The 16,834-nt window shown below is 54.5% G+C and overlaps 1 protein-coding gene across 2 annotated transcripts in view; it reads left to right on the top strand.

Moving 5' to 3' along the window:
- Nucleotides 1-4,724: 4,724 nt before the first annotated feature.
- DNMT3A (DNA methyltransferase 3 alpha) overlaps nt 4,725-16,834 on the top strand; it is a gene marked incomplete at both ends in the record, with an annotated part of 84,480 nt that continues 72,370 nt past the window's right edge. For both annotated transcript variants that reach the window (XM_080712072.1, XM_080712071.1), the window contains one exon: nt 4,725-4,787. In XM_080712072.1, the coding sequence (XP_080568198.1) occupies nt 4,725-4,787 (63 nt within the window). The remainder of the gene's footprint in view (nt 4,788-16,834) is intronic.

The following is a 16,834-nucleotide window of genomic DNA, read 5'->3' as shown; positions in this document are numbered from 1 at the left end:
ACCTCAAATCCTTTTTATTTTGAAATAGGATCTTCTAAGTTGCTGAGACTGGCCCCGAACCCGCAATCCTTTTGTCTCAGCCTCCCAAGGACTGGGATTATAAATGTGCACCACCATGCCTGGCTTACTTTCTACTTTTAAGAGATCTACAGATAAATGAGAAGCATGTGGTATATATCTTCTCATACCTGACTTATTTCATTTAACCTTGTTTTCTCTAGGCTCTTCCATGTTGCTACCAGTAATAGAATCATTCATTTTGTGGCTCAATAATTATTTCATTTTGTATATATACCACAGTTTCTTTATTCAGTCATCCATCAATGGACAGCTAGGTTGGTTCCATATCTTCTTGGCTCCTGTGAGTAGTACTGCAATAAACGTGGGAGTACAGATGTCTCTCTGCCATACTGATTTCATTTCCTTTGGATATATACCCAGTAGTGAAATTGCTGGATCATATGGTAGTTCTATTTCCAGTTGTCTACTAAGTTTTGCATTTCTACTAACATGATTTTTATTTCTAGTAATTCTTTTTTTGTTCTCTGTTCTTTTTTAATAACAGCACATTCTTGTTTCATAGATATAGTATCTTCTCTGTGCGTGAAGTCTGTTTCCTCCAGGTTGTTTTTGTTATTACTGTGTTTTGTTCGGTTTTCATTTCTTTGTTCTGGTTTTTGTCTTTCAAGTTAAAGGCTTCCCTTGAATGTCTGGTGGTCCTTGGTTATCCTTTCTGGATTAAGAACAGGAGACTATAAAAAAGCTCTGAGCATGACGGTGAGACCTGTCATTTTTCAGGTCCACATTGGTTGACCTGAACAAGTCATTTGATTCCCCATGTTGATACTGGTGTCAGTATTGGTATCCACAGGCCTTTTCTCTTGGACTTGTTACATTCTTCAGAGAAGGTCAGGGTCAGGTTCTCTATTCTTCAGCCCAGTGAGGGGATAGCTTGAGGGATCCCACATCACCATTTACATCAACCTTCATATAATGCTTTACTCCCTGCCATGCCAGTGAACTCTCTGTGCGAAGGCCCCGTCTTTTATTACCTCTGGAAAAAATGAATTAACCTTCAGATTCTGGGGGAGGTGGGGGGAGTGACTTCAGTCTCTTCAGTCGGCTTCTATTTCACAGATGCATCGTCTTTCCCCTGGTCTCAGAGTCCCTGGTGCTTTCTGTCAAGTATCCGTGCTGTCTGTGTTAAGGACTGTTGTACATTGGCTTTCACACTCCTGTCTCACGTTTGGCCATCACAGGTCTGCTTTCCAGATCTCAGAATTTTATTAGTAGTGTTTCTTCTCTGGTTGCGCCCAATCATGTGATTTTACATCTTCTTAAAACCATCTTTCTACAAGTTTGGACTGTAAGATGTGGGGTACATTCCAAATCCTGGATCTTTTTCCACAGCAGTTTTATAACTCAACTAGTCATGTTGGTGACCGTATCAGTGACAATCACTGATATTTTCATGATGGAATTCTTTAAACATTTTTATTTATTTATTTTGATATTGGGGATTGAACCCAGGGACATTCTACCACTGAGCTATACCCCCAGTTCTCTCTCTCTCTTTGTATGTGTGTTACTGGGGACTGAATCCAGGAGCATTCCAACTCCAAGCTACAACCCCAGCACTATTTTATTTTTTATTTTGAAACAGGGTCTCACAGTTGATGAAGGCCTAAGTTGCTGAGGCTGGTCTCAAACAGCCTTCTGTCTCAGCCTCCCACATACTAGGATTACGGGCATGTACTACCAAACTCAGCTTCTTTAAACATTTGGGTTTTTTTTTTTTTTGTTTTGTTTTGTTTTGTTTTTGTACTGGGGATTGAACCCAGAGGCATTCTACCTTTAAGCTACATCCCCAGCCCAACTTTATTTCTTAATTTCTTAGTTGGAAACAGAGTTTGACTAGGTTGAGAGCCTTGCTTAGTTGCCCAGGCTGACTTTGAACCTGCAGTTCTCCTGTCTCAGCCTCCCGAGTTCTGGTATTACAAGCATGTGCCACCATGCCCAGCTTTAAATATTTTAAAGTTGTTGCTATAAACATTGTTCTAGGTCACATGAACATGAGAAGTATCAAGGAGAAAATACAAACTGGTCTTGGCGGCCGGGGATTTTCCGTGGTGGTGGGTATGGTGCTATAGCCCTTGGCCTGGGCAAGGAAGAGGCTCAGTTGCTGGGGCGGCAGGGCCAGGGCCGTGGGGGACCTGCGCCGCTGGGTTGGGACGGTGGCCTGGAAGCTCCCAGAGAGATGGCAGACGTGTGAGGCCTGGGACCGTGGCCGCCCAGTGGGGTTCTCGAGGTGCACAGCGCCTGCCCTGCCTGGCCACAACCTGAGTGACTTTAGAAGATGCCTAGTGACTTTGAGGGCCACCTAGGGACCCGGCTGGTACACGGAGCAATCCCAAGGGACTGAGAGTGCACTGGGCCAGCACATTTTTCCTTGAGGACAATTTATGTAGCTTAGTTGTCAGGGCCTCAGGAGGAGGAAGAAGCGCTTCCTTCCTGTTCCGGGGTGTCTGCCCTCGGGGTCAGCGCCCTGTGAGGTTCTGCGTCCCCAGCGGCTTGCTTCCTCTCCCCCTGGACCTGGGTTCTCTGAAAGGGCTCCTCTCACAGCACCTGTGGTGGCCCACGTGCCCCGGTGTCTCTGGGCCTGAGGGTAGGGTTGTTTACTTTGTGTCTGGGTCTCCCCTGGCCTCCGCTTTGGGGCTCCCAAAGGTGCCCCCTTGTCTGCCCCGCGTCTTCCCTCCTTGTTCCTGTGAGGCTCCAGTGTGGCAGGCCTGAGCTTCGCCCCAGCCCTATTTTTACTTTTTATTTTGAAACAGGGATTCACTAAATCACAGAGGGCCTCACTAAGTTGCTGAGGCTGGCCGCAAACCTGCGACCCTCCTGTCTCAGCCCTCAAATCCTGGGGTTAGGAGCGTGCGCCACCCGCAGCTCTGCAGCTCTGCAGCTCTGCTTTCCATTTTATTGGTGAGGAAACCGAGGGCCGGAGAAGGGCCAGTCAGGACAGGAGAACCACTCACTCTGGTAGGGTCACGAGGAGGGGTGGGTTTGAGGAGGAACCCCTGGACAACAGATGGGAGCTGGGGCAGTTCTGGGTTGGACTCTGGAGAGCTTTCTGGGGGTGGGGTGTGAGTTGGGGGACACAGCTTCATAGAGATCTGGTATATTCAGAGTGTTTGTGGCTGTAGGCAGCAGAGCTTCATAGAGGACCCAGCCCCTTCAGAACTTTAGAATGAGGAGATCTGGGTCCAAGTGCTGGACAAGCCCTGTTCTGGGACTTGGATTCAACTGTAAACTCCAAAAGTACTAGTCGCTGCCCGAGGCCAAGCACGGTATGGGGCATGGAGCCGCCCTCACAGTCCCGCCGTCCACCCTCAGGTATCTGGGCGGCCAAGCTCGCCCAGCACTGTGCCAGGCTTAGGACTGCAGGGACCCAGATGCACCACACCTGGGGCCTCCTGGGGCACAGCTGTGAGGCTGGAGTCTTTGCAGGCACCCTGGGTTTCTAACTAACAGCACCTCCCTGTTACCCCAGCACCCACCTCCCCGCCGCTGTCACCCGCTCCCAGGGGGGAGGCTGGGTCCACAGGAGAGCCAAGCCTGCGCTGTCTCAGCTCCTGGTTTTCCAAGAAGCCCTGGCTGGAGGGGGATGGGAGGAAAAGCCCACGAGGGAGGGAAGGAGGGAGGGAACAGGACACAGAACCAGCAATTGGCAGGGGAAGGGTGTGGGTGGCCCGCATCCAACCTGCCTCCCACTTTCCTGCCGCTGCCAGTCCCCTCCTGGTGGGCGGGCACACTGAGGCAGGGGCTTGGCGCCTCCAGCTCCCCCGGGTGAGAGCAGAAGAGCCCTGCATATGTGTCTCTCATGGAGGGGGTGACACACCCCCACCCCCACCCCCACCCGGCTGTGTTATTTCCCTGGCTCGAGGCCCACACCTGGTGCAGGGAGGAAGAAAAGCCCCTAAAATTTAGCTGTGCGGGTCTGGAGGGATCGGGAGGGAAATGGGGCTGGTGGGGAGCAGCCCATCCTTTTGGGCACCCTGGCCAGGGAGCAGAGCAAAGGGGCTGCAGCCAGGGCTCAGGCTCAGGGTCCCCGGCCCCCAGGCCCCAGGCCCGGGCTCAAGGCCTGATGTGAGGTGACATTCATTTCACTACATCCTGTGACGCGGCCACTTCCTCCACGTGGCAGGAGCGGTGTGGGGGTGGGGGGTCGGGTGAGGACAGATTAGAAGGAAAATGTAGCCCGGCCAGGGGGCCTCTGGGGGAGCTGGGGTTTCCCAGGGGCTGGCTGGGTGGGAGGGAGGGCGCGGGAAGCTCTCAAAGGGAAGGGCGGATGTCAGAGAGAAGGAGGAGGCTGGAAGGCCCAGCAGGCTGCGCCCCAGGCTCTGCGGCTGCTCCCCGGCCAGCCGGCGTGCCTTGGTTTCCCTGCTCCCTGAGGTGCTGAGGCGGGAGGAAAGGGCTGGGGGGGGCTGATCCTGGAGCTCTGCCCGCTGACCACTGACCGTCAGCTTCTATTCTCCCGCAGGTGGAGCCATCCGAAGCCCAAACCCACAGGCCCACTGAGGCAGCGTCTCACCAGAGGGCTCGACGCTGGGATCTATGTTTAAGTTTTAACTCTCGCTGACGAAGACCACGATAATTCCTTCCTCCAAGCCCAGCAGCCCCCAGCCCCGCGCAGCCCCAGCCTGCCGCCCGTCGCCCAGCTGCCCGCGATGCCCTCCAGCGGCCCCGGGGACACCAGCAGCTCCGCTCCGGAGCGGGAGGAGGACCGAAAGGTGAGTGGTGGACCCTTCAGGACACTGGGGGAGGAGGACCCTGTCCCCGCCCATTGGCAGCTCGGGGGTGCCACTGTCTTCACGTCGGGGTGGTGGGGACCGCCAACATCTGTTTTGGTGAAGGGGAAACGGAGGCAGGGAGAGGTGATGCTGGTGGCCGTCTGGCCCCAGGGCCCAGCTCTCAGCCACCATGGTGGGTAAGCACAGGCTCAAACCCAGGTCTGTGTAGCGGGGAGGGCTCAGCCGTCCAGGGAGTCCTGAACCACAGTCCTCCTTGGGTCTGCCCCTTACTGCCTGTGCCTCTCCGTTTCACCTGCGTTGGTCTCCCGGGGTTCAGTGACTTCCTGGGAATGCTGTAGACACCAGTGTCCTCCTGGGCGCCCGGCACCATCCCAGTTGCAGGTGCGCTGCTGTGCCAGGGCGCTCGGCAGCCCTTGGAGATAGATGTGGAGTCCAGGCCCCGAGTGAGCCGCACTGGGTGATTGTTGACGTGGCTTCTGGATGTGGAGCTGGTGACCTCAATGTCCTCAGAGTCCCGGGAGGGTATACCTTCCCGCCCTTCTGCTAAACTCCAGGTTGGCCTGAGTCAGTCAAATAGGATTTCATCAGATTGATGGGAATCCCTTCCGGGTCCCCTCAGGCTGAGTTGGGACCTTCTGAGCTGTGACCACCCATAAGAAAAGCCACCTGTGTCCCAAACACTAAGGCCCTGTTTCCCCGTCACTGAGTGGTAAAGTCCACTGCTGCCCTTCCTGGTGGCCAGGGCCCTCCTGGCGTGTCCCCACGGCTCCCGGGAGGGTCGGGATGCCTGGTGGTGTCTGGAGTAGCAGGGTCTGCTCATGAGGGCAGCAGTTTATTCTTCTGGAGCAAGGGTGGAGACTGGGTGCGGAGCTCCTGAGCACTCTGGGGCGAGGAGCAGCGGGGCGTCCCCATGCCGAGTATGGGTCCGAGGCCACCCTCACCACGCTCCGCAGCCCCGGGCTCACTCATCCGACTGTGTTACCCGTCTCTGGGTGGTGTCCATCCACTGTTCCGTTTGTCCTTGAGGACGACCCTGGAAACAAGTGGGGCACCACAGATGGTCCCGATTGACAGATGGTCACCCGAGCCCAGCTAGTCAGTGGTGGGTCCAGATGAGTGCCTGGCCTCCTGCCTCCTGGATCTGAGCCTCCCCGTGGCCACCTGCCTAGGTCCTGCTGTGAGCGCACGCACACTGGGCACTGTGTACAACAAGCCCAGGGCCCAGCTTCCCAGCCTGGAGCCCACAGCCAGGCAGAGTGCCCCCCGGGCAGGGTCCAGCCCCCTATTTCTGATCCAGTGGTCCAGGTTATCTCACAGGGCACTAGGCTACTCTTTCTTTTTTATCAGATGATTCTTTATTGACATATATTCCTTTGTACTTTAACTCACCGGGCACTCTACTGCGCCACTGTTGACGTCATCTATGATGCCATGACATCAGCATTGCAGCCCACCGACCAGGCAGGCCCCAGGATCTCTTTGATGGTTCCAGAAAGTTCTCTGGCTAAAGATCCATGTCACATCTGTCGGGCAGTGTTGACAATTTAATCAAAAGTGATGTTTCGCCGGGCATGGTGGCGAACGCTTGTAATCCCCGCGCTTGGGAGGCGGAGACAGGAGGATCACGCAGGTTCAAAGCCAGCCGCACTGTCTTAAGAGACCCTGTTTCCAAATTAAAATATAAAATAGGTCCGGGAGTATAGCCCGGAGGTAGAAGGGTTCCATCCCCAGTACCACACACACACACACACAAAAAAAGTGTGATGTTTCCACTGTGTATAACTGCAGGAAAAAGAGTAAAAGGCGTCCCAATCTGAGGCCCCCAATAGAACGGGACTCACATTAGAATGGCCCTTCACCTAATTCTGGGGCTGTTCCCCTGCTTTCGGCACAGAGTGGTCCACAAGAAGAGCAGCCCTGTGCCCTTCGCTGGGGTTACTCTCAGCTCACCTTGAATTGCACGGGCAACAGAGAACTGGTCAGCTGCGGTGGTGGGCGGCTCACGCTGGATGACTCTTGCTCAGGCAGCAGGTGGGACCCGCATCCGCCTGCGCTCCAGTGACCCTAGTTCTGTCCCCTCCTTCCTTGGAGGTGTCTCTGGGTTGGACCGCGTGATTGATCCTTCCCTGTTCTGAGCCCTACTTCCTGACAGCGACTGACACATCTTCAAGACCAGGCACTTGACATTGATGGTCAGATGTGGGACAGACTTCTTCTGTTTCTGGACTCCTCTCCACCTCCGCTCCTTTCCGGACAGCAGCAAGTGGGGCTCTTGTGTGGGTTTGGGAGAGAGAAGGAGCACTGTGCGGGAGTCCTAAGTCCTAGGCCTTCCCAGTGTGTGCCGCCTCCTGGAGATGTGACCTGAGGCCACCTGGGCTTGTGTTTGCTCAGCTGGGAGATGGGGGTGGGGGGTAACTCTAGCCTCGCCTGTGCTGCAGGGTGGTTCTGGAAGTCAGATGAGGTCATGGGCATGGAAGTACCCTGCAGACAGCAAGTGGTCCACTTATGAGGGATGACGGCTGCTATTATTATCCGCCCATAGTAACTGGTCTGGCTCAAGCGGCAACAAACACACACCCAGCCCCAGATCCCAGGGCTGATAGAGCAGGCGAACTCACGCTGGCAGGCAGGTTGCCAAAAGATGGCAGCGATCTGGGCAGACAAGGGCCGGGGCCCGGCGGGCCTCCTCCCCGGCCACCCACACCCATAGCGCGCACGCTGGCACACCTCCCCAGCACCTCTGAGCTGGCTCCTGCAGCCCCAGGGCACAGCAAGATGCTAACGGGGGCCCTGGAAAGCTGGGCCTGGGCAGGGGCGCTGCAGAGGGGGAGACCCAGGCTTGGTCAGCAGGGGTGCCAGGCACGCCCAGGACAGAGGGGCTCTGGTGAGCCAGAGGCCCCTTCACCACTGCCCCTCCAGGTCCAGCCTGAACCCCGCCAGACATTGCTTATGCTGGCACCTCTGCCTGGCCACTGTTGCTCTGGTATTCTCTCCGCCTGCCTGCCTTGCTTCAGTCTGCCCTGGCGCACAGCTGGCAGTGGCCTCGCAGTGCTCAGGGGATCCCAAACCAGCCACATCAGCACCACCTGGGAAGGTGTGGAAAACGCAGAGCCCTGGCTGCCTCCTGCTGAGTCAGGGCCCAGGGGAGGGGCCTGCCGGCCCTCCAGGGGTGCCCTGCCCACTGACAGCTGAGAACTGCTGCTCCAGGCAACGTTCAGTGCCCCTTCCTCCTGTGTGAATCCCCTGGGCCCGCTGCAGCCCCAGTGGGTGCTTAGGAAGCAGGCTGAGGGCAGGACAGAAGGGAGCGTGAGAGCCCATGACACCCTCCAACAGTGCCGCCACTGTCGCTGGATGGGGGCAGTGGGAGGGGGCGCAGAGGGGTCCATGCATGTGAGCGCCCCTAGCATCTGCTGCCTCCTCCATCCTGCCCTTTGTGGGGTAAGTGGGAGAAGGCAGGCTTTGGCGCAGCTCTGGGGCTGGGTCAGGTGGGGTCCCTGGGCAGATGTGGCAGCAGTGAGGGGCCGCCTGGGCAGGAGGCCATAGCCTGGGGGATAGGGAGGTAGTGGCGGCCCTGCGTGGAGGGGAGGGCGAGGGGCAGAGGAGCCAAGAGCACCCGGGCTGCCTCGGCTCCCACACAGGAACGAGGGGCCAGCAGTCTAGGTCCTCAGACCATTTCCCCGATCTCAGCGCCCCTTCTTTCCTCTCGCTCTATGGCCAAGGTGCTTTGAGCACCGTCTGCTGGAACTCTGTACATGATTTTCTTATTTAATTCTTTTTTTTTTTTTTTGTGGTACTGGGGTTCCTGGAAGCCCTTATACCTCCGGGCTATACCCCCAGACCTATTTTATATTTTTATTTGGAAACAGGGTCTCTTAATCCAGCTGAGGCTGGCTTTGAACCTGCGTGATCCTCCTGTCTCCGCCTCCCAAGCGTGGGGATTACAAGCGTGCGCCACCACACACGGCTGATTTGATTTCTTATACTCGCCCAATAAGGCAGGCACTGTCATTCTCACTGGCCTTTCTTATTAAGGGCTAAGCTGCAGCTCAGAGAGGTTGTCACTCGGCTAAAGTCGTGCGGCTAGCAGGTGGTGGCACAGGGGTTGGAACCCGGGCAGCCTGTGTTGGCTTCTGAGCTCTCGGCACCTCCCAGGTGAAGGGGACGGCGCCTCACGGCCTGGATGCCCTGGAGTTCGGCTGTGGTTTCTCTCGCTGCAGGTTCAGGGTGTTGAGACTGAAAGTCGGGATGGTCAGAGAAGTCCTATGTCTGTGTGACAGCGCTCTCGCCCCAGGGTAGACGTTGAGGGCACTTGCACATGATTATGTGCACACCCACGCATGCACAAACACATTCACACAACCAGCGAAGACGCCGCAGTGAACACGCAGTGGCTGTGTACTGCTCTTCCCTCCCTCCTCCTCTGGACTTCTTGCTTCTCTTTCTGTTCCTCCCTCTCCACCTCTCTTTCTTCAGATTTAGGTGCCTTTGGAGGTACCTAGCACATAGTAGGGATCACAAGTCTGTTGGATGAGCTGATTAGCATCCCTGGAGGACCTTGAAGAGCTGAGCTGAGCGTGGCGGCATGCCATGTCATCCCAGTACCTGTAATCCCCGTACTTGAGAGGCTGAGACAGGAGGTTAAAAGCCAGCCTCAGCAACTTAGTGGGACTCTTAGCAACCCGATAAGACCCTGTTTCCAAATAAGAAATAAAATTGGGCTGGGGATGTAGCTCGAAGGTGGAATGCCTCTGGGTTCAATCCTCAGTTCCAAAATAAAACAAAGAGCCGGGTGTGGTGGCGCATGCTTATAATCCCCATGCTTGGGAGGCTGAGACAGGAGGATCGCACAGGTTCGAAGCCAGCCTCAGCTACTTAGTGAGGCTCTCAGCAACTTAGTGAGACCCTGTTTCCAAATAAAGTATAAAAAAATAGGTCTGGGAGTATAGCCCGGAGGTAGAAAGCCCCTGGGTTCTACCTCCAGTACCACACACAAAATAAAATAAAATAAAACAAAGACAAAGGATGGAGGATAGTTGTACTCACACTGGGGAGGAGGGAGAGCCCCTGGGCAGCTTAGCCTCGCACCCTCCCCAGCTCTGTGTTTGTGGGGGGAGCAGGCTGTGTGTGTGTGCGCGCACGCACTCACGTGTGCATGTGGCCAGCACTGGGGCTCCTCCCTTCCCTTCTGACTTCCCTTGGGCTCCTTGCACTTCCTCTGCCCTGGCACAAGCTCAAGGGCGCCCTTGAACAGGGTCCCTGCCTGCTCCAGTCGCAGTGGCCCTTGCAGGTCCACAGGTCACAGGTCGCAGGGCACTGTAGGGCAGGTTCTGCCTTTATTGCAGTCCCATCCCCACATGGTCACTTCAGGCTGGCTGGTTCCTGCAGGACCCTACAAAAAGCATCCTCCCTGCAGGGGCATACCTGTGATCCCAGCTACCAGGGGCTGAGGCAGGAGGATTGCAGTGAGACCCTGTCTCAACCAACAGGCAAAAGGACTGAGGATATAACTCAGTGGTAGAGGGCCTCAAGACTTTATTTTGAGGGGGGTAGTCCTGGGAATTGAACCCAGAGGCATTCTGCTTCTCAGTTATACCCCTTTTCTCCCCTTCTTTTTTCTTTTGTGGTACTGGGAATTGAACCCAAGGGCATTCTACCTCTGAGCTATACTCCCAGCCCTATTTTGTATTCTTTATTTTGAAACAGGGTCTCACTAAGTTGTAGAGGGCCTCACTAAGTAGCTGAAGTGGGCTGCAAACCTGTAATCCTCCTGTCTCAGCCTCCCGAATCCTGGGATTCCAGGCAGATATCACCATACCTGGCTTCCCTGAGGACATTTATTTATTTCATTATTATTATTATTATTATTATTAATTATTATTATTATTTTGGTTGTACTGGGGTTCCTGGAAGCCCTTCTACCTCCAGGCTACACTCCCAGACCTATTTTTACATTTTTATTTGGAAACAGGGTCTCCTAAGCCAGCGCGCAGCTGGCTTTGAACCTGCGTGATCCTCCTGTCTCTGCCTCCCAAGCGCGGGGATTACAAGCGTGCGCCACCACACCTGGCCTCCCCTGAGGACATTTGAATAGAGTAAAAGCTGTTTTCCTCTTCAGAAACACAGCACATGAACAGCAACCTGTGCGCTTTTATTCCATGGAGTTCCTAGATGCCTGGGCACATTCAGCAGGTGTGTGATATACACAGCCCACTTGGGACCTAGGTTTTGTGCTTCAGAAAGTGTAAACTCCTCTTGAATTAGACATTAAACCTCAAGTTCAGTTAGCCTCGCCGTCAGTTTGGCAGGGTCAGCTGGGCTCTTGAGTCTGACCTCACTGCAGGACTCGGCACCGGCCGGGCCACAGCTCCTCACCAGCTCCAAGAGCTCACGAGAGATGGAGCTGGCACAGAGGACGCTTGCCTTCTACTTTATTTTGGATTACTGTCTATGGCTTCGCTGTCTGTCTGCCTCTCTACCTACATACCCCCCATATTGCCGGAGGCGGGGGAAGTGCAGGGACCGGGTGGAGGTGTGCGTCATGTGGGCTAGGAGCTGGGGGCTGGGCATGTAGCTCAGTGTGGAGGGCTCGCCTAGCCTTGCGAGACCCGGGGTTCAAACCCCAGCATCACACACACACCCTGGAAAGAAGCAAACCAAGCTCAGTGGCAGTGAGCTCCGCCTCTGGAAGGCGGGAGCCGCGGGTTCCTGCTGGAGGGCCTTGGCCAAGCCCAGGGTCCCTCGCGTCCCTCCTCTAAGTGGCCAGGCCAGCTTGGAGCCCAGCCCTGCTAAGGACAGTCAGGAAATGGGCCTTTCCTCTGGCACCTGCGCCGGCCCGGGAGGCCTGGCCGTGCCCTGTAGCTGCCTCTGCAGAGAGCCACAGGCAATTAGGGCCATTACCCGTAATCACCCCCTTCGTGTGCAGTGTGGAAGAGCTTATAAAGGAGGCTCCTTTGCACAGCAATTAGCCCAATTGATGTTCACAGTTACTCAGGAGGCACCTGCCGTCATTATCCCATTTTACAGGTGAGGAGCCGAGGCTTCAAGAGATTAAGAAACTTGGCAAATGTCAAGTGGCTACAGCGTAGTTTTCTCTGGACTCTCCCTCCACAGAGCGGGGCGGCAGAGTCCGGGTGGGCTGCCGGGTCGGAGCGGGCTGGGTGCCCGCGGGTTGGCTGCCAGCAGTAGGCACGCTCCGCTCTGGCTCGGCACAGCTCAGCTGCGGCCTTCTTTACAGGAGCTCTGTGTCCTCCCTCTAGACCGGCGCAACTGCTTGCTTACCTTTGTATCCCATCCACAGTAGGCGCTCCATCTTTTTCTGGTTTTGTTTTTAGCACATCCTTGTGCCTGGCCTCTTGGTGGGCACCAGGTCCCGCCCACTCTAGATTTCTGTTCTTTCTGGAGGAAGTCCATGAGGGCCCCCCCATGTTCCCCAGCAAGGGGCATAGCTTGTAGAGGAAAGTGGGGTGGCCTGGGGAAACAGCTGGAGCAGCCATTTTTAATGATTTAAGGGTTTTGAGGCGCCTGCTCTGTGTAAGTACCCACTAGCTGTGGGGACCCAAGGGGCCCACTGCCACCTGGCCTCTGTCCTCCAGGACTATGGCCTTTGGGCAAGAGGAATGGCTTCCATCAGTTACTATAATATGAAGCCAGTGAACGCTTGCTGAATTCTATTTTGTTTCTTTTTAAATTATTATTTTACAGTACTGGGAGGTGACCAAGGTCAGAAAAGTAGGGGGCTCTAGAAGGCTGGGGCTTTGGGCATCTCTGATTCCTGGTCCCTGGCCCCTGCCCTACCTCCTGGCCAGAGCCCCCTCGGCAGAGGGGTCCATCCTGCTCCCTGTGACTGTGGCTCAGACCAGGCCAGAGCTCTGCTTGCTGCAGAAGCCAATTCGTTTCGCTGAATTCCAAGACCACAGACAGTCCTGGGAGGCCAGCCAGCCAGCTGGCAAAGGCTGTGCATGTTTCTTGTCCCCGGGGGCCCCAGGCATGTGGCTGGCTGGATCCGGCAAGTTCATCCCCTCGACTCGAACACCAACTTGAGACATCTGCCCAGCGGATGCCAGATCAGTAGCATCCGGTTTAAGTGCTGCAGGGGCACGTGTGTCTCTCTGGCTGTATCTGGGCATGAGCTTTGGGGGACACGCCTCTCTCTGGGGGGAAGGGGACCCCTGTCTAGGCATGGCAGGCGAGAGTTTGTGTGCACATGGACGGCGGCGGGTACACTTACACTTGGTGTGTATTGTGTGTGTGTGTGGCATGTAGAATACAACATGATGGGTGATTGTGGCATGTTACAGGTTTCAAGAACCATGGGCTGAGAGTCAAATGAGTTTAAGTTTTGGTTCTAAAGGGCTCCCTGGCTCTCTGACTCCATGAGTTATATAGCCTCACTGCACTTCAGATTTCTCACCTGTACAAGGGGAAAAAAACGATAATACCAGCTCTGCTTTCTGTAAAGCATAAGAATAAAATGAAATAACGTATGTGAGAACGCTGTTAATTACCCTGTACTGTACAAATGTGATCATCATAGCCCAGCTCATCGGCATGAGAAATTGTATGTGGCTTAAAATAATCCATCCAGTGAGCTGCGCTAAAATGTAGGTCAAATCCTAGCCTCAGAAGTTTAGTGAGAGGCTGATGGGAACCACCTAATCTAACAGGCGCCCGAATGTAAAGGTGCTTTGAAAGCCGTAAAGAATTACATAAATGTAAAGTGACAATTTTGTTTAAGCCTAGAAAGTACATTTTAGTCATCCTGTTTCCTGCTTCCAGAGACATAAAGATTTGAGTGGCCCTGGAGCCTCATACACTGTGGTATTTTTGAGGATTTGGGCAAATTTGTTGAATGTGCGTTTGGGTATTTGTTTGTGTGCCTCGTCTGTGTGTCTGAACTCGGTTATTGATCAAGCACCCACTCTGTGACGGCCACTTATCAAGTATTTGAGCTGGTGTGCCTGGGACGGGCACATCAGTCTATGCATGTGGGCACCATGTGAAGAATACCCTGGAGTTTCCCTTAGAGAGCGATGCCTGGCCAGCCGGGTGCTCAGAGCAGAATCCTGCAGAGCAGGTGACGTAGGAGAGGTGGGCCGGCTCAGTCTAGGTGGGGGGTGGGAGAAGAAGGGTCCAGGGGAAGGGATCCCCGGAAGCTGGGCTGGAGAGGGGAGTCTGGGTTTGCTGAGAAGCCTGAAGGGATAGTAACCCTTGCAAAGCGGGGATTCGCAAGGCACTGGGGGTGCTTACATATGTGGGGTATTCTGACCAGGATGCATGGAGTCACTCAGGGTGTTCCCGAGTGACTGTTGTGTACCTGCTTTTGACGTATTACCTCTGTTAATCCCTATACAATTGCTGCAGTGTATGTCATTATCTGAATTTTATGGGCGAGGAAGGCAAGACAGAGAAGAGGTAGATAGCATAAAGGGACGCGTAGGGAGCGGAGCCAACCCCAGTCCACCAGTGATTCCTGCCCCTCGGCCGCTGTCCGAGGGCTGCCGGGCTCGGCCCGCTGCGTGACAGGTGAGGAGACCCACCTGGGTTCAAATCTCTTCCCACCAAAGTGTCGCTGCTGTTTTCCAGCCGCTCAGGCCACCGGGGAGCAGATTCTCGGATTTCAGAGTATCTCCTGATTCACTGCTACTTGTGCATTTGACAAGCATATTTTACATTCCTTTACTCAACAGATCAGCAAAGATACTGACTGAAACAGGCCCCGTGACAGATGTGAGAATGCTCCATTGACAGGCCTCTGGGAGCGTGGAGGGCACGGCCGGCACCTGCTGGCGCTGCTCGGGGGCAGCCCCCTGAGCCCCCTGCCCGGTGTGGGAACCGCAGGCAGCCCCGGCAGAGCCGCCCCCATGCGTCTTCGCGGAAGGACGCTATGTTGGCAGAAGAAATGTGCTTCTCACAGCGCTTGCTTGAGGGCCGGATGGGAAGGGCCTGGGCTGGCCCGGTGTGACTCCTGGCCGGGTCCTGTGGAGACTCAGTCTCTTCAAGCCCCAGCTCAGGCGCTCGAGTGAGGCCTGAGTGGATGTTGCCCACCAGGCTCCGCTGCCCGGAGCTCCCCACGTCTCTAGACGTGTCAGGACCCGGAGCGGTGGCCTGGCATCCGGGGGTCCAGCCCTTCTCCCTGAGCCCAGGAGAGAACCCAGCAGAGATATTAAAAAAAAAAAAAACTGTGCTGAGCGCCTGGTGGAGATCCCAAAGGCTTCCCCAAGTGCCTGCGGGAGCGGGGCTCGCCCGTCCCTGGAGCTCAAGTGTCTTTGTTTATAGGTCATTGCCGTGTGGTCACGGGTTTCTCTTTGCTGATCAGAGGTCCTGGCTGCTTTCACATATCTGATTATTTCAGAATAAAAGTTAGAAAGTCAAATAAATCCCTTTGTAATAAATGCAGTTGGTTGAAGAAATAGTTCAAGCCAGGTACAATAGCTAAGGCTTGAAATGCCAGCGACTCAGAAGACTGAGGCAGGAGGATTGCAAGTTTGAGGTCAGCATGAGCAACTTAGTGAGACTGTGTGTGTGTGTGTGTGTGTGTGTGTGTGTGTGTGTGTGTGGCACTGGGGATGGAACCCAGGGGCCTCTGGGCTACACTCCCAGACCTATTTTATATTTTATGTGGAAACAGGGTCTCTTAAGCCAGCGAGGCTGGCTTCGAACCCGTGCCATCCTCCTGTCTCCATCTCTTAAGCACAGGGATTACAAACATGCGCCACCACGCCCGGCTAGTGAGACCCTGTTTTATTTATTTATTTATTTATTTATTTATTTATTTTATTTTTTTGCGGGTCTGGGGATGGAACCCAGGGGCATTTGACCTCCAAGATACACCTCCTGCCCTATTTTTTCTTTATTTTGAAACCGGGTCTCACTGAGTTGCAGAGGGCCTCACTAAGTAGCTGAGGCTGTCCGCGAACCGCGATCCTCCAGGTCTCAGCCTCCCTAATGCTGGGATTACAAGCGTGCGCCACCACGCCCAGCTATGAGACCCTGTTTTAAAAAGTAAGCAGGGCATGGTGGTGCACGTTTGTAATCCCAGTACATGGGAGGCTGAGATGGGATTGCAGGTTCGAGGATAGCTTCCACAACTTAGTAAGGCTCTCTATAATTTAGTAAGACCCTGTTTCCAATTTAAAAAGTGAAATAAAGCTGGAGGTATAGCTAAGAGGTAGAATGCCTCTTAGGCTTCAATCCCCAGTACCAACAAAAAAAATATTTTTAAAAAAGGGCTGGGATGTAGATCAGTGGTAAATAGCACCTGGGTTCAATCCCTAGTGCCACACACACACACACACACACACACACACACACACACAGGCACCAAAAAAAAAAAAAAAAAAAAAGGAAAGAAAGAGTTTAGTCGAGTAACCCCAGTACCCAGAACTTGGGAGGCTGAGACAGGAGGATTGCAGGTTTGAGGACATTAGAACAGCCTTATCAAGTCCCTACTTGATACTCATTAATCTAGTTAGACCCTGTTTCAAAATAAAAATAAAATAGGGCAGGGGGTGTAGCTCGGAGGTCGAATTCCCCTGGGTTCTATCCCCAGATCCATTAAAAAAAAAAAAGTTGCTGAGGCTGGCCTTAAACTTGTGATTCTCCTGTCCCAGCCTCCCAAATCTCTAGGATTACAGGTATGAGTCATGGTGCCCTGTGTGATCTTTCACCTGTGTGTCTGTGGGATCCCAGGAGACAGATCCCGCAGCCTATCCTCTCAGGGACACAGGCCCTTGTCTAGCTCTGTGGAGCCTTCCGGACCCCAGTGGCTCCCCCTCCACCTCTCTGTCCTCAGCTGTGCTTTCCTGAGCCCCTCAAGGGTCTCTGGTCCCAGCCTGCCTTTCCCCGCACACTGCAGCCATCTCTCCAGACATCGAGGATGCTTCCTTTCCCTGGCTTCCCCTCCAGACCCTCCCTGCGTTGGTCCTCTTCACCTGTCCAGTCCCTCTGTCCTCACTGCCCATCATTCTGCACAGCCTAGTGGCAGTGTTCTCGGAGCCTAGCCAGATCTCTCTCCGGGACATCAGTGC

Source organism: Muscardinus avellanarius (assembly GCF_963383645.1).
Source record: "Muscardinus avellanarius genome assembly, chromosome: 15".
In the NCBI taxonomy this organism is placed as follows: domain Eukaryota; kingdom Metazoa; phylum Chordata; class Mammalia; order Rodentia; family Gliridae; genus Muscardinus; species Muscardinus avellanarius.
This window is presented reverse-complemented; position numbering and strand designations above follow the sequence as displayed.